General features: G+C 41.4%; 1 protein-coding gene across 3 annotated transcripts; it reads right to left on the bottom strand.

Annotated features, from left to right (window-relative positions):
* Positions 1 to 2,943: 2,943 nt before the first annotated feature.
* On the bottom strand, positions 2,944 to 27,056 carry LOC107379184 (glucocorticoid-induced transcript 1 protein). Of its 3 annotated transcripts, none has more exons than XM_015949805.3 (9): positions 26,915 to 27,056; positions 26,398 to 26,762; positions 19,957 to 20,105; positions 8,841 to 8,930; positions 6,414 to 6,539; positions 5,391 to 5,528; positions 4,600 to 4,789; positions 4,296 to 4,416; positions 2,944 to 3,472 (listed from the first exon to the last, which is right to left on the bottom strand). In XM_015949805.3, the coding sequence occupies exons 2-9, from the start codon at positions 26,705 to 26,707 to the stop codon at positions 3,139 to 3,141; spliced, it is 1,458 nt and encodes a 485-aa protein (XP_015805291.3). In that variant the 5' UTR covers positions 26,708 to 26,762; positions 26,915 to 27,056; the 3' UTR covers positions 2,944 to 3,138. The 3 variants fall into 3 exon arrangements, with proteins under 3 accessions (XP_015805291.3, XP_015805292.3, XP_015805293.3); XM_015949806.3 differs by having other exon boundaries at positions 6,414 to 6,536; XM_015949807.3 differs by having other exon boundaries at positions 19,957 to 20,102.
* Between the last annotated feature and the right edge of the window lie 366 nt (positions 27,057 to 27,422).

The raw sequence follows: 27,422 nt of genomic DNA, 5'->3' as shown, positions 1-27,422 counted from the left end.
CCACCTCCTAGTAACGCGCCATGTTGCACTTTAAGCATCAAACTCCTCTCTAAAGACTTGACAGACGTAACACTAATGAGGTGAAATAAACCTGCACTGTAATTAAAATTACCAGATTATTCCAGAATATGCATCTAATGCCTCCGTGACGCAAACAGTCACAATAAATTTAACCATCCGGGACACAAATATCCCAAAGTAGAGGTGGAGATCCCAATATTTATCTAATTTCTAACACTACTTTGTTACTAAACAATGCAGCCACACCATTCAAGTTAAAACAGCTCTAAACTAAAGTTAGCTGCCATGCTAACGTGTTCTAGTAATACTAAAGTGTTTCCATGACTACTAATTAACCTCATATCTGCGTAAATTACCAAACTATTAAGTCACGTAAGCAAATCGTCACCAAGTACATCTTCTTTAGCATTACTTGTTTTATTCATATAAAGACACAGATCAGGCTGTGTGTCGCATCTAAAACGGTCCAGAAGGAAACGGTTCCCAACATTTCTTTAGATAGAATGTGACGATTCTAAAATCTCTCCCTCGTGGTTTCACATGGGAGCATCGCTCACCCCCATCTGAGCGTTGACATCATCTGGTTTGGATCCTAATCAGACGTGTCCTCATGTCAAAGGTGGTACATGTTAAAATTTGTATTAAAGATGAGTTTAATAATGTTTTTCTAATAGTGGCAGGAGAACACAATAAAACAAAAACAAAAACATTATTTCTGACATTAAAAACCTTAAGCTGTAACAAGCCAGCTGGCGATAAGATACCTCTGCTTGATTATTGGGGGGGGCTGTAGCATTCATGTTTAATAAGACAAAACAAGACCAGGAAGTCAAATCAAATTTGATCGGAGTGTTTACAAGATGGAAAGATGCTGACGTAGAATTTCACAGTAAATGTTTAAAATCCTAAAATAATTCTAAAACATTTGTCATCATTGATCAATTTTAAATTGTTTTACTTCATTTTGCTAGTTTAAATGTATTCAGCCATTATTTGTGGTCTGCTTCTCATTGCATGTTGCCTGTTGTTTTATTTTTTACACAGCTTAAAAAACCTGTTTTTTACCCCACGTTTCCATAATGACTAGCCATCTTCAGCCACCCTGATGGCTAATTAGCCGAAACATGTAAAAAACTATTTATTTACTAAGCTGTGTAACAAAAAAAAAAAAAGAATATATTGAAGTTACATAAATATACAGAAGTGCCGTTTTATGTTATACAGAAAACATCTGACATGTACTTCTGCGGTTATCTGCTCTTGTGGGCATTATTTGGAGTTTATTTTTAAACATAAAGTGCCGAGAGGCATAGATAAAAATTCACTTATATACACAGACTTTGAAGAAAATGCTGCATAATGTAAATATTTATATCAGAGTTAATGCCTTAACATAACCACAGATCATTTTGTAGCCCTGGTATAGAAGGGAGTGGTAACTTTTGTTATAACTGAGCTTTGAGTCATTTTCTATTGTTAAACCATGCACGTGTTTATTTTCAGTCCTAATCATTCATAAGAATGACCGTTACTTTACTTTTACACGTTTTTAAATGTGAGCCTATTCCCTTTAATAAAAAAAGATTACATATCAATACAAAAATGGCTTTTTTCTTTTCTTTATTGAAAAAACACACAAGATCTACATAAAAACATGTAAAACACAGGAGAAATGAATTATCGTCGCAAATCATGACAACCGTGTCTCAACTGCTCAGCACAACGAGCTTTGTGAATCAGATCAGGATTAGTAAACTCATGAAGCTGCAGCAGAGCCGAGCGTCGTGTGGAATGTTGCACATGTTGGTTTTGTTTTTGTGTGCAAGTAGAGAAAGCATTTAGTTAAATAATGATCAGGTTACAGTTGCATGTTTTGTTTCTCAATGAAAAATCAGCAGGAAGCTTCGGGCGTCACATGGCTGACCGAGTTAGACGTTTCTCTTAACGCCCCACAAAAAAATCAATTGCACATTGTTCTGATTGTTTTAATGAACAAGCTGGTCTACGGTACAAAATGGTGATCATCTTTTCCTTTCCAATAAGTGCTTAGACCTGGATTTAATAAAAACCACGTGTGTATATTCATTTGTTACTGAATTCTTTAAAACAAAATGAAACAAACATTCCGCATCTGGCACAAAATAAATCCCCTCGAGTCCCAAAACGACCGTTCATTCGCCGTTTTATAGTTTGCTTTGGTACACTTCTAACAAAAGGGTAAAAAATAAATTTTAAATATATTATTGTTGATTAATTTGCATGAAGGTGTAGCTTATGCAGCTCGTTTTGTTTATGTTTGAGCTCACGGTTGGCCAACGCAACAGCGATCTCTGGAATGTGTGGTAGCACCTGAAACTTAAACGTGAGCAGGTTAACTCGAGTCAAACGTCACAACCGTAGACATCATTCAAGGATTCAGTCTGGAAGAACCTTCCTTTGCTGGGAAAACGGTTTTACCTTTCAGCTAAAGGCTACGTCAATTCTAGAGAACATCATGAACACTGGAGAAAGGTAACATTCACAGCAAGTACGTTTCACATGACCTGAGTTATTGCTGTGTGTGTGTGTGTGGGGGGGGGGGGGGGCAGTGTGCTTTGTGATTGGTGACCAAATGAGGCGTGCAGGTTTGGATTTGAGAGGCAGCTGGGTGGAGCTTCTGGACACAAATACATTCAGACAGAAGTGAGATAAAGCTCAGTGTGCCAACATGTCTCCCGTCTGAGACCCAGATAAACAGAACAGCCAACAAGCCGGCCAGATAACACAAACAGCTCGTGTCACTTTAAAGTTTTGGATTTTCTTTTAGTTTTTTGAGAATTTTCTAACTCTAGACAGAACAAGAACCTCAGCAGTCCATTCTACCTGCTGCGCAATAACGCAAAAGTATTTGCTTAATGGTTCCGAGAAAGTTATGTTAGTGATGGGTGGAGCGAGACGGGGCCCAAGAACACACCAGGTACCGTTATCCCCAGACCTTGGGCACTCCCTGCTGGCTAACGTTAGGATTATTGGAGTGCAAGTTTTTTTTGTTGTTTTCTTTCTTTTCTTACTCTAAAACCAAACCCACTGACTAGTTGCAATGATTCATTTGTTGGTTTGGTTATGAATACCTGAGGACTAGCTGGTTAGGAATACTTGTGCTGAACCGTCCCTTCCTACGTCTGCGTCGGGGCTCTCTGTGTTGCCCTCCGGCTTCCCGCCGCCACTCGAGTCCACGTTCCAGTCAGCAGAGGCAGAGAAGGTAGCCACTGGCGATGTGGGAGGAGTCGGGGTCGTCTGAGAGCCCAGGCTGCTGTTGCTATGGAGACCAGAGCTGATGGAGGAGGAAATGGGGGAGAACAGGGAGGAGCAGAGGAGTTTGACCGGGCAGAAGGCTGAGCCCCGAGGAATGAAGTTCACCTTGTTTTTATCGGGACACGAGAACAGAGGGAAGCCTTTGGATTTGCCAGACCTGGAAACGAGAGAAGTTACACGACTTTTACTTTGGTTTTTCATTCTAACCACTTTGATCTATTCCCAGCTGTTAATCCTCCAACATTTAATCTTCATCAGGCAAAACATTAATAATAATAATAATAATAATTGAGCATTTCTCGTTCTCTGTTGCTTTTCCAAGTCTCTGAAGTTGCTATAAACTTTTAAAGTTTAAATGTCCTAAGGTTTAACACTTTTCTATGAGTTAGGATGTAGAGAAGAATAAACGACTCTCATTAGGATCTCAGGATCATCTTCTGCCTCCTTCAGAACAAACTCGACTCTTAAAAAATTATTTTCCAGTTGAATTGGTGTAAGGTATAATTCCTGTTGTGGGATGCACAAGAACAACCACCTCACTGATTATTATTACAAACAGACCAACACATTCAGAGTGAAGCCAGTATAAGAAACATCACCACCATCACCCTAGTATGTTTAAAATATGGCTTCAGGTATTTATTTTACAACTGTCATTTGTTTTTTGCTTCTCATCCAAGGAGCTTTCTCAATTTAGTTCACTTATTTACTTGGATAAGAAATGATCATCATCAAAAGTTAATAATTGTACTAATAATCACTATTATAGCTGGGATGGCTGAAAACCTTCCCCTATTTGCATGTTTTTTGAATACTTTTTGTCACAAAAAGCAGGAATAGACATTTTTAGAAGATGTGTTTTATGACTTAACCTCACTGGAACATGAGCTCTTTATATAAAAACAGAACCAGCTATTGTTTCAGCGTAACATGAGAGAAAGCATCTAAAAAACACGACTGTACGTCCAGATGCTACTCACACAAACTCATCAAACACTTTGACCCTCTCACATCCCTCTGGAGGTTCCCGTTTGAACATATAGCTGTTGTTAGGCTTGGGAGAAGTGGCGAACTTGGGGAGAGGTGAGCAGCAAAAGCTGTCTGGAAACAGAAAATAAAGCAAAACCTTTAAGTGACAATGAATAATGTTGAAAACAGAATATTTTGGATTTTTGAGACCTTCAAGCTGCCTCTCTGGCCTGGAGGGTTTCAAGCATCGCTCCACAAATCGAGAAAAACAAAAGTGCTTGTTAAGTTTGTTTCAGTACAGCCAAAGAAATTCACCTTTATCGATTTCCTCTGCAGAACAGGGGCTTCCATCGGGGGAGTGGAGGTGGTGGGAGCTGCAGGGGCGAGGTGACGGGCTGGATTCACCACTCGAGGGGGCCTGAGTATCCGTGTCGCGTGTCTCTCCACTGTGACTGCAGCGGTGCGGAGGGACGGGGGCGCGGCGGCCGTCTACCGCCTCCATGGCCTGTGAGGTCAGAACGCAGAAGTGGGAACTCATGTAATAATGCACGCAGATCCTAAAACGGCCGAGCACTCGTAGTTCAAAGGTCATTGTACATTTAGGAAGAGACTATGTTGTGTTTTGGCACAGCTGATTTAGAAAGAAGTAGAGACACGACTCAGCACAAAATGAAGTAAATCTCTGTGTGTCTGTGTGTGTGTGTGTGTGCGCGTGTGTGTGTGTGCGTGCGTGCGTGCGTGTGTGTGGCTCTGCCCAGGTTTACAACCTGTTATCAGGCCTGATTTACCGCCCTCTTACCTCTGACCGTCTAAGCAACTGAATTCTAGGTCAGTGAGAATATATGACGGAGGGTTTCTAAACTAGACAGTTCATTATTTTTGATTGTGGTTGTGCGTTAGTGATGACTGTCTTATCGCTGATTTATATGTGACTAACAGTTATTTTTAAATGCACCGGTTCAGATGTTTCTGATTTTTAAAGGTTATTCTTTGGCCGAAATGTTCCTAACTAAATCTGCACATCGTTTGTAACATGTACCACAGAACCTCAGCGTTTTACGATGAACTGCAGCCAAACAAAAGTAGTGGCGGGCACACATTCCTACCTGCATCCCGTGCTCCCAGTCATCTCTGATGAACACATTTTCCAACTCGTGATTCAAGGCCTCCGCGCTGCTCGGCACTCGACATATGAGGGATTTTGGCGACGGGGTTGTCATCAGAGCTGTCGAAGTTCCTTTGAACTAACAAAACAGTGTAATGTGAAAATTAGATCAAGTTAAATGTATAATCCATAAATATTTACCAGGCATGCTTGTGCGTAGTAGAGTAAGCAGGAAAAAGAAGATGCAGCAAGAACTAAAAATAAAATGCATCTGTTGACCTCTGATTAAATGTTTCTGATTTTATGTGTTTAAATAGATCTTCTGCACATTAAATCCACCAAACTGATATAAAACACTAAGTCTGGGACTCAAACATCCACTGTTATCACATAAACATATCAAATTTTAATTACACGTCATGTCTGACGGTGTTTAAATACACCTGACTACACTGGCTTGCATCATACCAGCATGACTTCACGTGGAGAAAAAGAGTTAAACAGGTGAGGGTTTGTGTGATTTCCTTACAGCAGAGCAGGGCTCCTTTCCTACAGATTAGTTAATGAATGAACAGCAAACAAGGACTGAAAAGGACATGCTCGGACATGTTCCCCTTTTCTCTGCTTCCTTTCTACATTACTGACCACAAAGAAAAAAGATCAACTTGGCTAGCTTAGTTTAAACCGGAGCTACGTGCACCAGGATCTTCTTATTGTAACAAATACAGGTAAACCCAAACAATCATTAGTTTGCTGGATGATAACTTATTTAGGTTTGATGGTGAAAACAGGATGAGCGGTTTGGAAATGTTAGAATTCCTACCTTTGACAGCTGCTATGGGCCGGTCACCGTCTGTTTCATTTGTATGTTTTCCGTTTACTGCTAAGCTACCTTATCACTACAGCTGCCTGTGTAAAGCCTTGCATCACCTAAGTGGAGCTGGTTAATGTTTCCACCAGAGCAGAGCCTGGTGGTGCCTCAGACAGAGCAGCGTGAAGGTGCACACCGACAGGAGGAACTCACCGGTGATTGGTGCGCTGCACCGTGCTGAACCGCCTGTGGCAGGTGCAAGGAGGTCTGTTCCCGGTCTTTGCTCTGCCGGGTGACCTGTTTGCCACGCTGCAGCTGCAGCTTCAGTTTGGCGATCTGCTGAGAGAAAAATAACAAATTTAGCAAAAGAACAGCTCTGAGTCAGGCACTTCATGGCAATGATAAAAGTCTGGTGGATGTACTTCCTTCTTTTTCACGGTTTGTCTAGAAATGATCAGATATTAACTGAAAATGTGTCAATCACCAGTTTCTCTACATTTGCACTGGTCATTAGTGTAAACGAATGTCTGTGAGAAAATCCTGTTACGGGAAATAGAATATAGTCGGAGGAGAATGAGACATAAAACAGCAGGATCTTCATTGGTCTCCGTCAGCTCAGCTGCAGAGTTGCACATGCACTGGAGATGTTTGTAACCGGTTAGTCGGACTGTAGAGGACCTAGCGCTTTTCTGGGGCTATCCTGCCCCAACTGCAGTCAGGTCTTTGACCCAAGAGAGTCTATTGACTGTTGTGTTTATGTATTTCAGAGACTTTTTCAACACAAAAAAAATTATCCCTGCCTGTCACTGTTGACGAACAGGTAAAAATTTGAGCATGTCTCCTTCATCCTCTGTGGGCCTGCCGCAGAACCCTTGCATCATGGCGTTGCGTGTGTCCGCATCAACACAACAGAAAAGTATGAATCAGGATTTACTCATTAATTCCCGATATCTGGACATCTCGCCTCTGATTAGATAACAGAAACGCGACTACTACTGACTCTGTTTACTCTGCAATGTTGATGATTATCTCCACAAATAACACAAGCCTGGAGGAGTTCTGCTGTGTGGTGGAGTTGCTAATGCTGATGGTTAGCTTTTACTAGCCGAGACCATCTCTGCTGCTTCCTGGGAGCTAAACCAACAACAGCCATCCCTGTCGCGAGTCAAGATGGGTGAGTCCATGAAAATGTGTGAGGTAGATCTGTCAGGTTTCTCTGATCCTAGAGTTTCAGAAGCTAATGCAGGACATAGGTGTAGGAGACTGTTTTTATGTTCCAACTGCATACAAAACTCAGAGTGACTGATTATAATAAGAAAAAAATATTCACAAGAGGTTTCTTAGTGAAGGACTTGTTTAGTATTCGTGTGTTTTGATGATTATAGACTACATTCTGCATCAGTAAAGATAATGAAGACTAAGATGTTGTGGTAAGCCAGTAAAGAGCTATCAGTTCTGCATGTCTGATGAGGGAACACACTCTTGCTGCTACATCTGGCCCAGTATCAGCAACAAAACAGGATGGCCTTTGTGAGAACAACAGAAGCAGTTGTGCTGTGCAGACAAAGGTGTGGTTCTTCGGTGCACATCTTGAACTCCAGGCAACACGGTCAACAAAGAGACTTGCTCTTTTCATAGATGTCCACCCACACATTACACTTCAGGTTAGAGAGCGAGAATGCAGCTCAGTGCATTGGCTTAGTGGAAGCAGGCGATAATGACAAGTCCAGGCAGCCCTGGTCTAATCTTAGTTGATGGGAAAGAAAGGTTTTCCTGGCTGTGGGATGTTACTGGTTCCCCAGGCCAGGACCCAGTCAGGGACCGTCTGTGTAACACAAGTCTAGCAACTGTGAAAGGTGTATTTATGCTAAAATGTCATCAGCTTCAGAGTTTATAGCTGAGAAAAATGAAGCTGTTGTTGCTTTAACTGATGACACTGCAACACTGCTGTAACCCATCACCAGTACGTTGTATTTGTTCTAACATGCTCCCACAAACACGCAACAAAACTGGGTTAAATCATTAGAGCAAACCAATCACTCTGGTTTTTATATAAAATGCAGCGCAGCGACTAAAAAAAGGACTGTAATTTAAATCAACATAATCTAACACCTCAACGAGATGCATTTGAACGGCTCTTCAGTTTGAGCTGAAGGAGCATTTGTGATGCTGTTGAGCTCCACTAAATTAGTTTAAGCTGTGAAAACTGTAAAAGGAAACAATATGGCTGCTGGCCCTTCAGAGGAGCTCCCGCATCTCCTCTCAGAAACAGCGATCCATAACCAGATGCACACGATGAACAGAGGGGAGGAGGTGGTTAAATTTAGACTGCGGTCTGGAGAGATGGAGTCCATGTGGTCGGCTGGTCGGTCTGCCAAACCCAGCAGATAGACAGGAGTGGAAACCAGCTTTAAGGAGAGTAACATTTAGGCCAACCTCAGACTCTTGACAAATACAAACACACTTTAAATGGATCAAGAACCTCAAAAATGACAGATACGTTATTTTATCCAGCTGGGAGAAAGTATTAGTCTAGCCTTGCCTCACATGGTGTTGTGAAACTCCAGCACTCTCTGTGGTGGCTCTAGTCAGAAACAGCTGTGAAATTGGCAGAACAGAGGTTAAGAAAGGTCAAAGTACCTCTTTCAGATGGTCTGAACTCCCCCACGAGGCTGAGCGCTGGTGAGGACTTCCCAGCTCTGCGCCTTCATCAATCCAGAGACCCGGGGTCTAACACAGAAAACCAGCTGTTATAAAAGCTTTCTGTAATCTTTTTCTTTGCTTTGTTTTTATAAAACGTCATCGAACACCTTGTGATTTTCACGTGATTTACAAATAAACCTCACAAAAGTTGTCATTTTGATTTTTACCAAAACAACATCAATTAAATACCAGAACACAAAAATGTTCTGATTATTAAAAACAGAGGTGTAAGAAGTAGAGGTCGACCAAAATTGTTTTTTTTCTATTGCCGAAACCGATATGTAGGAGAACTGGTCAGCCGATGGCCGATATGTACTGCCGAGTTTTATGGGTCGATTTCCATGGCTAAGATTTAGACATTTTCCACATTCATTTCATGCTAAAATGTCAGTAAAAACACTTGAGGCACAACATTTCTGAAGCTGAATCGGTTTTTGAACTCTGAACTGTTCTTAACTTTGTGGACTGCTCATGGTTAAACTCAGACACCTAAATAAAGTAAATTTAAAGTATTTATTATGCAGATGTCATCACTGAATGTAAACCAAGCTGCCCGAGGATGTGCCAACTTTACTAAGTACAAATATCTGTCGATGCCGATGTATAAAAATTGGTGAATATCGGCCCGATATATCAGTCTACCCCTGATGAGAAATTAACGACAGCGCCATTTTCAAAAGCACAGCTGCAAACTAGAGATAGACTGATATATCGGCCGGAAGTTTACTAATATTTCTATACATCGTCATCTTCCGATATCCCTCTTTTGCAGAGCTGATTTATAGTCAGGCACATCTGCGGATCTCCAATGTTAGAGACGAGGGGTCTGATGCTAAGATGCTGCTGCTAGGTCAAACCCACTAAAAGGTTTCACGTATAGTTCACATGAAGATATGAATTATTAGTAAAATTATTAGTAAAAGCTAAAAAGACAGAATCCTTTTGTTTTTCAGCCTCAATTATATTTTGTGTTTATATATTTTATCTTTGATATTTCCCCATTAGATTTTCTATTTATACTCTAAAGTTGTATTTATTGTATTTTAATGCATCGGCCATTGGCAAGAAAACAACCATAAACAGTCGACCTCTACTCCAAACTCTAAATACGAGTATACCAGTCATGTGATACCATCAACACAGGACCAACTTGTGCTTTTCTGAAATTGGAAAGAGTTATTTAATGTTTTGGTGATAAATCAAAGGCAGTGGCTCTGGAGGTGGAGTGGGTTGTCCAATAATCTGAGGGTTGCTGGTTCAATCTCAGCTCATTCTTAGTCAAAATGACTAGCTTAGCCTCTGCTTGAGGTGGTCAGAGGATATGATGTAGCTCACCATCACCACCAAAGTGTGAATGAGCCCATGAATGAATGAATAATGAATTATTATAAAAATCGATAATATCTTCAGCTAGTCAGCTGGTTTGAGGCAAATCTATGGCCAAATGCCAATAAACTGACTAGTTTACTCTGAATAAAAAGCTTACATATGCTCGCCATGGAGACATCCTCGTCAGTAATAGCTGACATTTAACAGGATTTTATGAGATAATCGTATTTCCTTCTTTACACACACACACACACACACACACACACACGCACACGCACACGCACACGCACACACACACACACACACACACACCATAAACCTACCAATTATTCTGAACTCCAGACATTACTCTACCTGCGATGCTAGGATGTATAGAAAACAGTAGAACAGCAGGCTCATCAAAGCCCCACACAGAAATATGAAGTTGTTTGTAAACCAGTAAAATGGAAACAGCTGATATACAAAACATTTCCTCCCCAGGAGCAGAGAGGCAGCTCTGTCTCACAAAAGATGTCTTTTAAACCTATACTGCTGCAAAAAGTTTAAACGGTTAAGTTATGTAAATTCATGCAAAAACAGAAACAGACTGAGGATGTTTGGTAGGCTTGTTTGAAACCACATACTTCCCTCTGATTACGCCTATCTGCAGAGCCTCTGGACATAAAACATCGTGTCATGCTAGAAAATGTCCTAAATGTCAGAGTCTTCACTCTGACTTGTGTGTAACTTCACACACAAACACACGTCTTTCCCACTAACGCAGAAGCCTTGCCCTATGGTATGGAAGACCCCTCTGTGGATAATGAGGAACACCCGTGAAGTTGTTTGAGCCGGATTGTTGGCACTGGTTCCCCAGAAAAGGACATTGAAATGGTTGCTTGTGCTCTCATAAAAAGAGACCACTGTGCTTGGTCAGACTGGATGGCAGATGTGTAACTAGCCTTTAGCGTTAACATTCTGTTCGTGGCTTATTGAATTGTGTGAAGTTTGACGCTTCTGCCGAACGTAAAAGCACGAGACGCTGCAGTTGAACCCGTTCCTACAGGAAGCAGAAGGCTGAAAAGGGCAAAGGGCCTTCGTGGAGATTTGGACTTTGCTGCTTAGGAAAATTGAAGCTTCCCTGATTTGTGACGTGTCATGGTTAGGGTTAGGTTCAGTAGATCGATGTTGTCTACAGTTTATAAATGTTCAAACAAAAAGCTTGAAAGATCTTTGCTCATTCTAAAACGTTCATTATCATCTCATCAGGAATGGCTCTGCTGAACTTGTTCACACACCTGGTTTTTAAAAGTTGTGCCTCGCTGTTGAATGAATGTAGGGCTGTCATAAATAGCACTTCTGTGTAAAATAGATAAATGTGTGTGAAAAGCTAATAACAGCATTTGTTTTGGACAAATTGCCTTTTTGCTCACATTGATAAGCTAACAGCCAGTCTGATCCCAGCCAAAGTGGATCACTGCTATAAAATGGCTCCAGTCTCCTTAATTTTGTGTTATTATAAACCAAACTCCACCATAGGATTTGTTTTACAAGATCAAATTGTCAACAGTTAAAGAGATGGGCATGACTGTTCTCAGTCTAGCCATTAGCTCATCAGTCCTGTAGGACGCACTGACACCACCAAAACAAGTTAGGCAGTAATTGTAAATAAGTACACCTAAAAACTGACTAAATATGCATTTAATCTCTCCATTGGTTTATGTTTCTTGCTTAATACTAGGACTGCATGATAAAAGGAAAACCTGCGATATTCGATAATATTGCGATGACGATATTACTTGCGATAAATAAAAACTTAACTCAGGAACAAAAATAATCAAAAACAAAGAAATAAAAAAATTGTAAAAATGAGAAAAGCAAAAGATGTGAGGAAAGGGAAAAATAAAATGAAGAAGAAAGAGCGATCAGTGGATCCCGGGAAAAGCAGAATCAGCAAAAAGAGCAGAACAAAGCTAACTTAGGTGTTTGCTAACCATCAAAATGAAGTGCTGCTTGCCTCAGGGGCGGGCATCTAACCTATGAGAACCCACCAATTTGGCGAAATGGATGAAGAGCTCTAATTGATTTGTTAAAAAAAACATAAAACAACTGTTTGATTGACAGAATGCATTAGGTTTAGCAAACATTTGAGCTCACCATTTATTGCGATATTTATCTGTTCTTTGCGATATGCATATCGTTCATGCTGACATCACGATAACGATATATTTACGATATATTGTGCAGCCCTACTTAATACACAGCATAGCAAAGTTTATACATTGAATTACTGACAATTTTGGCGTCACACAGTCACCATATTCAGAGCCTCACGGGTGTTCCGCAGCCGCTTCTTCCGCTGTTTATCCTCGGGCAGTAGTGGACGATGTCACCCTCTACTGCCACTTCATGGGATGTGGAGATCAGGATACCGCCCACGGATAAACTGCAGAAGTGATGCTCTGATGATGGTGACTGTGACGCCAAAACTGTCAGCAATTCGAAGTAAAAACTTTGCTACGCTGTGTATTAAGCAAGAAAGAAGAAACAATAGAGACTGAAAAGAAACAGAAAGAACATAACAAGGTGCGTTTAACCTCTACATGGTACTAAGAAGGTTACACCAGTAAACTCCAGAGGAGAGGTTCTATAGTAAATAGGATAGCACTGGATGTGAGAATTTAAAAATAGTGTCACTATGTTTGCTCTTTAACCAGTATTTAAATTAATGAGTAAATTTATACAAGATAATTCCCATTCACCTCCACACAAAGATGTTCAATAAATATATGGTTTATTTTAAACTGAAGGAAGTATAGAGTAAGAATTTTCTTACTGGGTATAACTTATTTGAAATAAAATGCCACATTAGTCCTGGTAAATGCTAAACTGCAGTAAAATAATTTCCTATTATCTTAGTAATCATCAACTTTTTCTCAATCACCAAAAATCTCATCTTTCTTGCACCCCGAGCACAGGTTAGGTGCTTTGTGAGCCGACGAGCATGCCAGGTGTTGTGCCTGATAATGTGACGCTGTAGAGATAAAACTCATAGCCTGCAGCTTGCTTCCTATTGTGATTCCCACCCAAAGGGTCACATGCAGGCAACATCCTCAAGAATCCAAGTCAGTTCCAAAGCAGGAAATACTAACTGGGCTTCAATAGAGCTGCAGTGGAATTTGTGCAGTTTTGTTTTGATTGCATGTTGGAACACGCGTGCAGTAGCCCCGCCATCATTGGTGTGTTCCGGACATGTGGAGAGCATGCGGTCGGATCTGGACAGTAACTTTGTTTCTTAGATATCTTGAGCATTTCTGAAACTCACCAAATTCTAGAAGATGATAAAATTCTATAGTTTAGGGTGTTCATGATAAATTACATTACAAATAGATGAAAGCTTAAAAATTTAGATGTGTGGGTGTCCTCGACACATATCAGTGACCCGTCATATTTAATTTATAAGAAGCTTTCAGTCAAAAAGGAAGCCAACGTCTAAAAATGAATGTAATCAGGAACAACACTAGACAGCTGATTAGCTGTTTCCTATTACTCTATCCATCATGGGTAACAAAACAAAAACACTTGTTTTACTCCAAGGTTGAATAATGGTTTATCACAGCACCCAAAAGGAAACGCATCAGCAAATAACTTAAGAGATGCAACTGTTGCTGTCCATCACACTGGGAGGGGTTAAAGGTCAGGGCCAAACTATTGGAGTCAATCAGTCTACGGAAAGAAAGATCATTCACGAGTGGGAAACCATTCAGCACAGTTGTCAATATTCCCAGCAGTTGACATCACAGCAGGTTCACCCCGAGGTCAGACCGCACCATGTGCAAAGGAATTACGGAGCAGGCAACATGCTGCCCTTTCGCCTCCACAGCTTCAGCATGTTCAAGTATAGCTGATTTACTACCCAGGAGTTTCTCTCATCTAAAAAAACATGGCAGCTGTGAAATGTTTGATCTGAATTTTCTAAAATAATGTCATTCACAGCACTTCCTGTGGTTAAAACCAAACATCATTTTAGCACAAATACCTCATTCTAATTGTCAGCACAGTGGTGGAGTGCCAATGATTTGGGCTCGTTTTCAGCCACAGGACATAGACACCTTACATCACAGTAGGGTTGTCACGGTAACCGGTATAGCGGTAAACCCCGGTAAAAAAGTTGACAATAAAAATAACCGTCCAGTTTTTAAAAAACTAAATTATCTCGGTGGGTTTACCGTGGCCGCGGTTTTGGCGCGGTGACCCTTACCAGCCACCGTCGCTTCAGCTGAAGTTCCCGCGGCGTGCACACGCACTTTTTAATTTGCAACGGCACCAAAACTTTGAAGCTGAAATAATGGCCGAAGGAGGAGACGGCAGCGCCCAGGACATCCATCAGCCCTCAAAGAAGACTAAATCGGAAGTATGGGCATATTTTGGATGTCTGAAAAATGCTGAGGGACAGTTAATAGAAGACGGCTATCCCGTTTGCAGAACGTGCAGGAAACAAGTGTCTGCAAAAGGCAGCAACACTTCGAATCTAATGGCACATCTGCGTGACGATCACCCACGTCTCTACAGCCAGTGCAAGGTAAGTTAACATTAGCATTTTAGCTTAAATGCATGACGTGAGGACTTTTGGTTGAGGGAGAATGCAACGAGTCGCTATAGATTGCAGCCGCAGCGTCCTCTGCCAGCATTTAAACCGTGTCACGGACACCCTGTTGCTGGATGAAGCATCTTATTTGTTGATGATGAAGAGAAATATACAATTAGTTCCTTGTCATTGATTTGTTTACTTATTCAATGCCATTTATACTTGAACATTTGGATTTGATTACATAGTGTAGTAGTTATTTTAGTAATTTGTTTAAAGTGGCTATTTATTTTAAATACATATTTTTTTTTTAAGGTTGACTTGTACAGTGCTCAAGTCAAGTGTGGACTGGAGTTTTAGATTTTCATTTTGATAATGAAGAAAACAAGTATATGAGAAGACAAGTGGTGTTTCTTTGATTTGTTTACATATTGTTTATGGTTTGAATGTTTGGATTTGTATAATTTAAACCTGCACTGACTACTGTAACAAGTTCCAGAAAAATAAGCTATTTGTTCCTTTACTTGTGAAAAGTTGCACTTTTGCTAAGGCTTTGTGTTATTTTAGGTTTAATAAACACTGTTAAACCTTTTCAGAACTATTTCAGTTTGTGTAGAACAGGACTATCAATGCTTTCTGAACATATGCAACACCGTTTAAAAAATACACCGATAATACCGAAAACCGTGATAATTTTGGTCACAATAACCGTGAGGTTAAATTTTCATACCGTGACAACCCTACATCACAGAGATAACCAACATCTCCACTGCATACCCAAGTATTCTAGAGTCAAATATGAATGTCACAGCTTGGACATCCTTTTATTCAAAACACACATTTTGATTAGCATCAAAATGTTTCAATGATTGGAACTCATTCAAATTAGGTTGTTGCTAACTTAAAGCTGATCCAATCTTAAAAATTTCACTTCAGCTACATTACAAGCATCCATCCGTTTTGTGTTACGTGCTTATTCTAGCAAAAGTAAGAAAATCTATCCATCCATCCATTTTCATCCGCTTATCTGGAGTCGGGTTGCGGGGACAGTAGCCTAAATGGAGAGGCCCAGACTTCCCTCTCCCCAGCCACTTGGACCAGCTCCTCCGGGGAAATCCCAAGGCGTTCCCTGAACAGGTGAAAGACATAGTCCCTCCAACATGTCCTAGGTCTCCCTTTAGGCCTCCTCCCGGTTGGACGTGCCCGGAAAACCTCACCAGGGAGGCATCCAGGAGGCATCCTGACCAGATGCCCGAGCCACCTCAACTGGCTCCTCTCGATGCGGAGGAGCAGCGAATCTACTCCGAGCCCCTCTCGGATGACCGAGCTTCTCACCCTATCTCTAAGGGAGAGCCCAGCCACTCTGCGGAGAAAACTCATTTCGGCCGCTTGTGTCCGCGATCTCGTTCTGTCACTACCCAAAGTTCATGACCATAGGTGAGGGTAGGAACGTAGATCGACCGGTAAATCGAGAGCTTCGCCTTCTGACTCCGCTCTCTCTTCACCACGACAGACCGGTACAACGCCTGCATCACTGCAGATGCAGCACCAATCCGCCTATCGATCTCACGCTCCAGTTTTCCCTCACTCGTGAACAAGACCCCGAGATACTTAAACTCCTCTACCTTGGGCAGGACCTCATCCCTGACCCGAAGAAGGCATTCTACCCTTTTCCGAATCAAGAAAGTAAGAAAATTTGTAAGAAAATCAGAGATATCAGGGTCTTGTGCAAAATATTTTAGCTCGTCAATAGCCAAAGGATTCAATGCAAATAATCCTTCAGTGAAACTGTTTACATGATAACTGCTTGGAGATTGAAGCCATGTTGGTCTATCGGTTATGAAGGACATAAATAACATTTCTCTGAAAACGAGGAAGTCAGGAAGCAATCTGCATTGGGTTGGATAGTAATCATATGGAACTTTTACACAGAAACACAGATTAATGCAAAAACAAATGTTAAAGCTAATTAAAAAGAGGGTGGACTTACTTTGTACAAAGTCTGAAGGACCTAAACAGTATTTTTAATGGTCTAATGAGAAATAATATCTACTGTTTGTAACGTTTAACAAGACATGAAGCAACACAAACAGTTTGATCAGCCTGCTTTTGTACATGCTGCTTGTTCTTTTTTTTTTTTTTTTTTTGCTTGTTCTTTAAAGTTGACTTGGTGTGTCGGGGCCGTAATCTTCATGCAGCCCTTCTCAGTGCTCTGTAACCACAGGGCCCAGGGCCTGCAGATCTATCCTGGGACAGTGATTAGCATATGTATGGTCCTGCTGCTTCTCAGCTCCCACACAAAGGGCAGGCAGCCATGAGGGCCAGGTGGTAAGCAGTGGGATTTCTCCTCGCCTAGCCTCATGGACAGGTGCAACCAACTTCACCTCCATGTGGAGTTGTATTACAGCTCAAAGAAGAGGCTGTCTTGAACGTATGCAATACAAAACAAAAGAGAGCAGGCACCTTTTGTGTGCTGCTTTCTGCTGTTGTATCATGAAAAGAGCCAGGCTCAAGGAAAACTTGTTAACAGGAAGTGGTTTTGTGACTATCCTTAAGGGAGTTGAAGTATGCTTAAGGATCGTTAAGTGTGTCATTATTACAACACAGCCAAATGTTTTCCATCAATATTTTCCACAGATTAAAACACAGAGATGTCTTAAATTGATTAGTAATTGGTCATTTCACTAGGACAGGCAAGACTCACATTGTGCCAAAAGGCATCAAGTTCATGAGGCCGTGACATTTACGCTACCAGATGGTTTTGTGTATTAACACTTTCCAGATTAAGGTAATCTTCAAACTGATTTTCCAAACTTTCCAGATCTACACAGGAACCCTGTAATTAGAGGTGTTTACTTTGCACACAGCCCCCTTCAGAAATCTCACTAGGCCCCTTCACCACTTCCTCAGCCGACAAACAAAGAAACGCAAAGTAAATGAGGGGTAAAGGGATGAAGCCCATGTAAATTAGTCTTGGCGGTCTTCATTCAGACACATGAAAGGCTTCTGTTAGCGACGAGCGACGCTGCCCTCGTCAAAATCATACATATTCAATATTCTTTCATAACACAAACCCACCACAGACCCTCGCCCTCCAGATTGAATCTCGTTGAATAAACCTGCACAGTAGGAACCGTGGATAATTACGTGCATGATGCTAAGCGGCGATACTGTGGTCGAGGCTAAATGTGAAATTAATTCAAGGATGGAGGACATTTTAAAATGTTGAAACAAGGATAACATTTCATTATGTGATCATATTTGTATTAAAACCACCTGCCAACAGCTGATGTTTGTGTCGGTTTAAACTGGAATCCCTTTAAATGAGTTCAGTGATGGAACCGCTGTGTTTGGAGATTAAAACAGGCCTTCTGACAAGATTAGGAATTTTCAGATTTAACTTCTAAACCACATCCGGTCAAAAAGACTCTGCTAGATGTTTTATTACATCTAAATCTTTATCAATAAAAACTCAATGATTTGAATGACTTTGCCAATGACCTTATTGAAAAAGAAGATGCTCCTCCAATAAGGAATGGTATAGTAAATACACAGCATGATGACTCAGTGGACATTTAGACGGAGGATGAACCAGCTGTGGGTAAAGTAAGATGGCAAAGGTTTTTAAGCCACTATGATGACAGCGGTAGAATATGTTGGATTTTGGATTAAAGACTTGTTGACTAACAATTTTACATGTGGACATTAAATGGACATAAAAAGATGGTTTTGTTTGGGATGCTTCTGTTTTTTCTAGGATATGTGGCTTTGAACGGGGAGTTAGCCCGCAGCAGCGGAGCGGAACGGCAGCAGAACGGTTTACAGAACAGAGCGACTTCTCCAACGTGCTCCTCGCTGGACTCACGAAACCACAAAATCCCTCGAGTTTGCTTCTGCCAATAAACCAAAAAGAAGGAAATCACGTTTGACATCACTGTTTGATGTCATGTATGATGTTGTTCCTCTCCACTGCCAGGATTAACGCTATGAAAAACACACCCTTGCACTTCTCAAATGACGCAGGGTGTAAATAAGCTGTTAGGTCACACGTATTGACGTAATCTACATAGATATGAAATCACATTACTGCATTAGTTTTTTATTTTGACTATTACCAGGGGTTTTACACTGAAATTGTAAGTGATTTCCTGTGTAGCCCTTTGTTAACAGCAGAAGTTGTTGTGTCTCAGGAGCGACTCGCAGCTAAAACAGAATCCAATCCTATCTTTAGCGGTGCGGTGAGCCGCTTCTGGGATGCACCTGAAGATTTCCGCGTCGTAGCTGGTTTGTATCACCCTCATAGACTATAGTGGATTCTAATTTGAAGCAGTGACGTTCCACAGCCGTTCCGCACCGCTGATGCTTCCAGTGTGAAGTAGGTGTTGGACTTTATTTTAAATTTCCAAAATTGACTTAAGCATTTTTTGTGTCTAAAGCTGTGGTCACATTCTTAATTGCCATATATTAAAGGAATCACAAGAATCCTAGCTTTCTAATAAGGTATAATATGTATTGTGTATATAGCTTTCTAATAAGGTATAATATGTATTGTGTATATAGCTTTCTAATAAGGTATAATATGTATTGTGTATATAGGGCGCTGCAAAAAAAGACTGATTTGAAGTGGTAGTTTACAATGTCTCAGTGAAACCAAGTCATATAAATTTATTAAAAATCTGTCATGAAAAATTATCTGCAAAGGGCTCGACCTCAAACCAGCAATAAATTAATCCAATCGCCCACATCTAGAATCAACCCCTGCTTTTAATGCCAGATTTAAACAAAGACAATCTTACGTTGCAAAAAATAGTCGTGTTGGGCAGAATCTTATCAGAAAATGCAATCTGTGAGCAGCTGGAGTTGTGGTGCAAGTCTCAGCTTACATATAAAGCTGTAGCTCAATATCTGTAAAACGGAGTTATAACCATATGTGTTTGCTAAGGTCAGTCATCTATGGCAGTCATCAGGTTGACTAAAGGTTAATCAGTAGTACTGATGTCTTTCTAGAAGTTAAATCAAAATCAGTGGTGTGATCATGAGACGGACACAAATAGAACCTGGGTTTGAACCGGCAACCAGATTACAGGGCAACATCCTAAACCACTGTCGCTTCTAACTGATTTCCAGCTACAACGGAGTGCCCTGAATCAAACGTACCTGCGTGGCTTTGTCTTTCATACAGGAGGGGTAGGGTCCGTGGGCATCCCGAGGCCACTGGCCAGTGAGGTATGGTCCGGTGATGGCGTCCAAAGAAGACGCCCTTCGGATGGCGCTAGAACTCCGGACTTGTAGTTTGGACCTTTCTGCTGCAAATAAGGAAAACGTTCATGTGCATTGAATGACTGTAAAAAATCTAAGACAAACTACAAAATCTTTTTGTGTTTAGTGCAGCCAAGAACTGGGGGCCAGAATTCTAACAGAACTTCTTCCATAAAAAAGTCTAGGTCCACCTTAATGCATTACTTTGTTACAAGAAAACAAACTATAAAATCAGCTGTTACCAAGGACAACTGAGGAAAAAACAACATTATCCCTTCCAGACACCTCTACAATTAAACAGGTTTTACTCAGACAGACATTTTACCTTCTAGTTGTTAAACTAAGGACAGTTTTTGCAACCTGTCAAGTTTTCCTGAGTAGAAAAAAGAAAGTTTGAGAGCTGAAGAAAATGTAAATGAGTGAGCAGCAGTATCTGATGTTATGAGAGCAATCTGCTGTGACCTAGAGCAGTTAAGCACACACCACCACCCACATGAGAACTCATAAACCACCACGCCGCAGAGCACATCATACAGCCTGCATCCACACAGCATTCCTGCAGTGGCATGCAGTGTAAGAACAGGAGGCACCAAACTTGAGCTCAAATGCCTGAGAGCATCAGGCCTGCAAGAAAAAGCACAGCTTCAAATAAACCATAAGTAGAACATGTGTAGATTACTTTTACATTAAATAATAAAGAAAAGGATTATTTAGGGCAAGGCAAATGTCTTTCTAATGCTAACACACACACACACACACACACACACACACACACAGACTAAACCATCTACATGAGGCACCCCTGCCCTCGTACAGCTGCACAGCCACTCATTGTTGTTCTTTGTTGGTAGAATACACAGGGCTATCCACCCAAAGGTATTGCCTAAGTAAGCTTACTGGGCTACAGTAAAATTCCCTGAAGCATTGCAGACACGGGAAGCAGGCTAAATTTCCATCAATATTGATATAGGCCAAGCTAGTACTCCCAGGACTGGGAGTGTGGTTATTTTCCATTATGGCGCCCTTACACCCCCCCCCCCCCCCCCCACCACCACCACCACCACCACCACCACCACCACCTTCACCCTCCTTTTGCCAGACTAGAATAATCTCCTTATGAGAAAAAAAAAAAGGAACAGTGTGAAACAAGCCAAGACATCAAAGCGGTCCATTTGCTGATTTCAGTGGTAAGAACTGGTGTTGTGACATTAAAGGAATATTTTCAGGCTGGATTTTAAAATGAGCGTTCTCTCGCTGGACGTTCAGCAGGCATAGGAAAAACTCTCCACATCTCCTGGGTTTTAAATGGGTGGCTTATTAATTGCAGAGCAGAGGAAAATATGAAAATAAACATGTGGCCCTGATAGGTAAACCAAAGCATAACCGTTTCCCGCGAGGTTTCACAAGCCTTCATCACACTGTTTGAAAACAAAATTCCCAACTTGTTGCTCGATCTTCGATCACAAAAAGAAAATAACTGAATATCCAACATTCCAGCAACTTTCCACAAATTTTCCTTCAAACAACAGTTAAACACAGAAGAATGTAGGTGTTACTTTAAATAGACAACTTATCCCAGGCTTTTCCAAGGTTTTATGGGACCACTGGTGCAAAGATCACAAGACTATCGTTTCCCCCTAAAAGACAGTAAATAGAAACTCGTGCAGATGAAAACAACCAGACTGACATTGTTTGTGCTCCAGATCCCGAGTCAGACAGGAACCTGTTACAAATTTAGAATTTTGTAATCAACATTTACTTTGCAAACTAGTTTTATAATTGTATTTTTATAATAATGGTTTAAATCCTAATTTATATCACTATACAATACGTGACTCAATTTCAGGATTTTCAACTATAAATATCTAGGACATTTTAAAAGGTCAACTTTACTCATATTTTTACTTATCCGACAGGAGTTTTTGTGTCAGTGTAGGTGAAACCTCCTCGACCTGGGCGGGACTCAAGTGGGGTGTGCCACAGGGGTCTGTACTGGGTCCACTTCTTTTTGCCATGTACTTACTACCGTTGGGGAATCTTCTTCGGCGGTTCGGCATGCGTTTGCATTTTTATGCTGATGACTGTCAGATCTACCTCCCCCTTCAGCGGGGGGTCGATGGGTCAATATCAAAGCTTGTAGATGCCTTAGAGGATGTGCGTTCCTGGATGGCTACAAACTTTTTACATCTGAATGACGCTAAGACTGAAGTAATTGTACTTAGCCCTGGCATGTCTACACAACCCATGCAATGCTGTGAATCTGGGCCCTTTAGCATCCAACTTGAAGACCACCATCCGAAATTTGGGAGTGCAACTGGACTCAGCCCTTAAATCTGACGCGCAAATCAACCAGGTTGTGCGATCGACCGTGTTTTTTTAACTTACGCCGACTAGCCAGCATTAAGCCCCTGCTGTCCAGAGTACATTTAGAGACTGTCACACATGCTTTTGTTCTTTCAAGGTTCGACTACTGCAATGCACTGTATGCCGGCCTTAGTCAGGGTGCGGTAGCACGCTTGCAGTTAGTACAAAACTCAGCCGCTAGGTTCGTGACAGGCACTAGGCGCAGGGAACATATCACCCCTGTGTTGGCATCCCTTCATTGGCTGCCTGTACAATACAGGGCAAAATTCAAGGTCTTGGTACTGGCATACAAGGCCTTACACGGAACTGCTCCAGCATATCTTGGCAACATTTTGCATAGGCATGCCCCCTCGCGGGCCCTTCGCTCAGCCGGCAGGGTGATCATTCCACGCACTAAGTGCAGGTCACGTGCGTTCTCTGTGTTGGCACCTGCACTTTGGAACCAGTTGCCTTTGGTGGTGCATCAGTCACCCTCATTGGGGGTTTTTAAGACTCGCCTTAAGACCCATTTGTTTGTCAAGGCTTTTCAGGATTAGCAAATTTTACCCGGTTTCGATGCCCCGGCCTTTTAATCTTTTTCTGGATTTTATTTTTTGCTTTTACTCACCTCTTTTAAATGATTTTATGCTGGTTTTACAATTGTTATATTTTATTCTGATGGTTTTATGTTTTTATTGTGTTCAGAACCCTGGGGAAATGGCATTGGTCACAGAAGGGGCTTTATAAATGAAATGAAATGAAATGAATATTTTTATACATTTGCAGTGGTTTCTAGTAGGAATAAATTACTTATAAGTCGTACTCTGGGGGAAATAAAGCTCCAGTGGGCCTGTTTGAAGATGTAAAAGTCAGCCAGGGGAGATAGTGGCTTCAGACAGCAGGATTTAGAGTTTAATGTTCTGATAAATGGACATCTCAACTCTGTTTGGCTAACAGCAGCAATAATCTAATACTGACAGTTTGCCTTGCAACATTGATGTTTTATCTCCATAAATGATGCAAGCCTGAAGCAGTGCTAATGCTAACAGTTAGCTTCTACTAGCCGAGACGTTCTCTGCCATTTCCTTGATGCTAAATCAACAACAGCCTTCCTCATCATGAGCAAAGATGAGTGAATCCATGATTGCCAATTTTCACAGTGACGTAGAGCTGTCTGGCTTTTCTTATCCAAGCGTTTCCTAGTCTGTTTTCTATTGGCAGCTAATTCAGGAAATAGGGGAAGAAGACTATTTTTACATTTAGCTTGCATGTTAAACCAGAGGTGTGACACTGTGGCATCAAGTCATCTCCATGTCATGTCGTTGTTCTGCTCAGCAACAGAACCAGGTTAATTCACTGTGCTGATTGAAATCACCTGGTTTAATTGCTGAGCAGAACAAAAACATGACATGGAGATGACTTGATGGTGCCACAATGTCACACCTCTGTGTTAAACTCAGAGTGACCAACCACTTTTCAAAAATAAGTAAAACATGGTTTCTCGCTGAACTTGCACTTTAAATATATTTTTGTTAAAAAAAATAAATACAAAGTCTAAATCCTCATAAACTAGCTTATGAGGTGGGTTCCTGTATGTCTTCACATGCTGCCACTAAGTACAGTTTTAACTTCTGTTTAGTGCCATCACAGGTGCTAGGCTGAGGTAGGGATAGGAATAATTATGAAGGCTAGGCCGTCCAAATTCATAGCCGACTAAGGATCCGACCTATGTTGACAAAGTAGGACAAGTCCTCACAATCCTGAATTTGGACACAGCCTTTAAGCTAAATTTTGATGTTGTGGTAGTTAGGAGTTGAGCCCAAAAATGGCCATCATGGCTGACCAACCTCAAATAAAATAAAAGCAGTCATGACTCATATTTATTTTATTCAGTATCATGTGAGCCACTCACAACACAACTCTGAATGTTGAGAAATGGCTGAGTTTTTCATTTGCGTAAAACTCCCACCATCTCCTGACTTAGCTACATAGTAACCTTAAACTTGAGCTTTTCTTTTACAATCATCCCTATGTTGCACAAAAAGATTCAAGATCATTTACTGTCATTGCACGGATGTACGACGAAACTGACTTTGCGCTCACTAAAGCCAGCTCACGTAAGAGGTAGTAAAAAAAAAAGAACATGGCTAAAATAGAAGTCACGCACATGCTCATAAATCAGTTGAACCTAATTATTTGGTGTGTTTCCAGCACCGTCAACACTTTTTAAAATGTGGACTGTTGTGTGAAGACAGTTCCCTTCAAAGCCCAACGTCCCACTTTGACCAATTTGGATGTGACGCAAGTGCCGCGGTTAAAAAAACAAAACTGAATTCCACTATAATCGATTATGGCGTTCTTCTTCTACGATGCAGAATCATTTTTGTCTGCATCTCGATGCGTCGATTATTAAATTATTTTCCTCAACTCACAGACTCATTAAAATATTATGTGCAGTCAGAGAAGGAAAAGAAAAAAAGCACAGCTGCACCAATTCAAATGCCACATTCTATTTGAAATTTGGTCCTACTCTGCAGTTTGATTGTTGACAATGAAGCAGGGCTGTTTCAGCACAACTAGCACTGTCAGAACACTGTGGTAGGAGCATGATGTCATGCTGCTGAACCTAAAAGGTCAAAACAGAAAATATAATACTTTCGACGTCACCATGATCACGTGTTCCAATACCAAAAGGCAAGCATTATGTGTTATGAGTGAGTTCAAAGTGCAATGCATAATGAGAACTGCGAGCTAGCAGCTAGACATGGGACGAAGTAAAGAATAAAGATGCTGTTGATGTGCTAATGTGTAAGATTTAGCTTTAATTACTTTAACCAGTCACCAGATCCTCACTGGTCGTCATCACTTGAGACCCCTCGTGATGTTTACATTTTGGGGGCCACATCCATGATGGAAAGACTAGCCTCCATCATCACAACGAACAAGGAACGCTGGCCCGGGTTAGAGGTTGTCTCTTTTAGAGGAAAGAGGTATGCGTGGCATGCTGCTGGAGCAGAAAATCAACACTAACAGCTTGCCAAACATGGGCGAAATTCATCATGCCTGGTAAACTGGACTTCTTTAATCTTATGGAAAAGATTCTGCTTCCTGCCCTGCATGGTACGCTGGTCGGGGCTGGAGGTCATCTCATTCAAAGAGCCGAGGAATGCGAGGCCTGTCACGAGCACAAAACACCACCATGCGAGAACAGGGGAAGAAGAGAACCATTCTGGTTAAAGGTAAGAGGAGAAGCACTTTAATGTGCCTAATGGAAGATGGACTGATTGTGGTTGATGATGCAGAAAAACTCACTGATGTTAGCAGAGGTACAATAGGTCTCCGTCTTCACACACACTGTTAACTGCAACAGTGCGCTGCATTTACACACCTTCATGGATTTCAAATGACCACCAGAAATTATGTGATTTTTCTCTAGAAAAAAAGACACTACTACCTCATAACAGACCACAGGGCCAATATAAGCAATGGGGAGAAGTCACATTAACAAGATTTAGCAGACCAGTGGGAAATGTTGATTTAAAACTTTCTTGTCCTACTTTACTGTTACTTCATATCAGCTGAAACAGCATAAATATGGGCTCTGCTGGCCATATATACATGGCATCATGGTGGATTGTATAATTTGCTCTCAGTATGCTGAGCTCTCCACAACACCTGCCTAAGCAGTTGTTTCTACTCGGAGTAAATTGGCCAGACTACATGTAACAACATGTCTTTCTGTCAGGTATTTAAACCTCTCCCTTTCAAACGGGTAAATGTAAATAATAGAGCCAAATCTGTGCTCGTTATAAACGTCTAATTGTTGAGATGAAAAGATAGATCCATGCTTATGTTATCCTATATCAGACATAAACAAGTTTCTCGCGTTTTACGGGACCACCCAAAGATACCACGAGAAGCTGCCACCATGGCTCAAACGCACGTGGTCACACACCGTTACTTGGTCCTACGAAAGTAACAAGCGTGTCATTTTACCTCTGGAAACTGGAGAATCTGGGGGACAGGACGACTCCTTGTTTTCGGGGGACAGTCTTTGCTTAGCGTTTGCACTTCCTGAGCTGAGTGTCGGACTGGAGGGGGGACTTGACACCCGGCTGGTCGTCGTGGCTCCTCCGTGGTGGGTTTGAGCCCGTGTCGGACTGCTCTGACCCCCACTCAAGAGCTGATAGGGCACGGTGGCACGGATGGGGTGCAAGCGGCAGCTGCTGTTGTTGAACGAACCAGGGGAACCCGCATTGCTGCGCCTCACTCTCGGCTGCTGGAGAGAGTTACTTGGGGCTGACATCCTCCGAAAGTGGCTGATACTCTTATCGCAGGGAAAAACACGAACTGCAGTTTTTCTGGAGGAGGAAGAGGAGGAGATGGTTGGAGGGAGGAGGGTTAAGATATACATCAGCCTGTTAGCGAAAAAGTTAGCTTCCTTTAAAAATGCTCAACTCGTGCGTTCGCGAACAAATATCCTGTAGAACGTATCGTTTTGTGACGAACTTACCTGTAAGGCACTATTACATACCGCTGAGAGCTCCACACATGACATGAGTAACTTCACAAGTTGTTTTTACTACTTCTTACTACGTTTCATTCGTGTTTTGCCGTTTGTGCGTCTTCCCCATCCTGTTCACTGACAGTTTTTCTCGTGGGCGGCGCTAAAGCCCTCGTGTCCTGGCTTCCTATTGGCCAAAGTCACTGTACAGTAAGGTCCCTGATTGGCCCTCAGTTATATGGACTACACTTTTATTCAATCAAATTGCAACCTGGTTTACGGCTGCAATTTTTTTTTCTTTTAACTAAACAATAAACTAATTTTATTAAAACATGTGAACTGTTCACAAAAGATGTTTTAAGCCCTCTCATGGCTCTGCTAGAACGTTCATTCTTTTTAGCTGCTGGTGTCTGCTTAAATGTAGTTTTTGTATGACAACCAAAAAAGTCCTACATGTGAGCTTATTGGGTTAGCATACTTTATCTGTAACAATGATAACACCGCTATGATTAGTTTT

Source organism: Nothobranchius furzeri, chromosome 5 (assembly GCF_043380555.1).
Source record: "Nothobranchius furzeri strain GRZ-AD chromosome 5, NfurGRZ-RIMD1, whole genome shotgun sequence".
NCBI classification, from domain to species: domain Eukaryota; kingdom Metazoa; phylum Chordata; class Actinopteri; order Cyprinodontiformes; family Nothobranchiidae; genus Nothobranchius; species Nothobranchius furzeri.
Note: the sequence above shows the minus strand (reverse complement) of the source record. Positions and strands in the feature narration are given on the sequence as shown.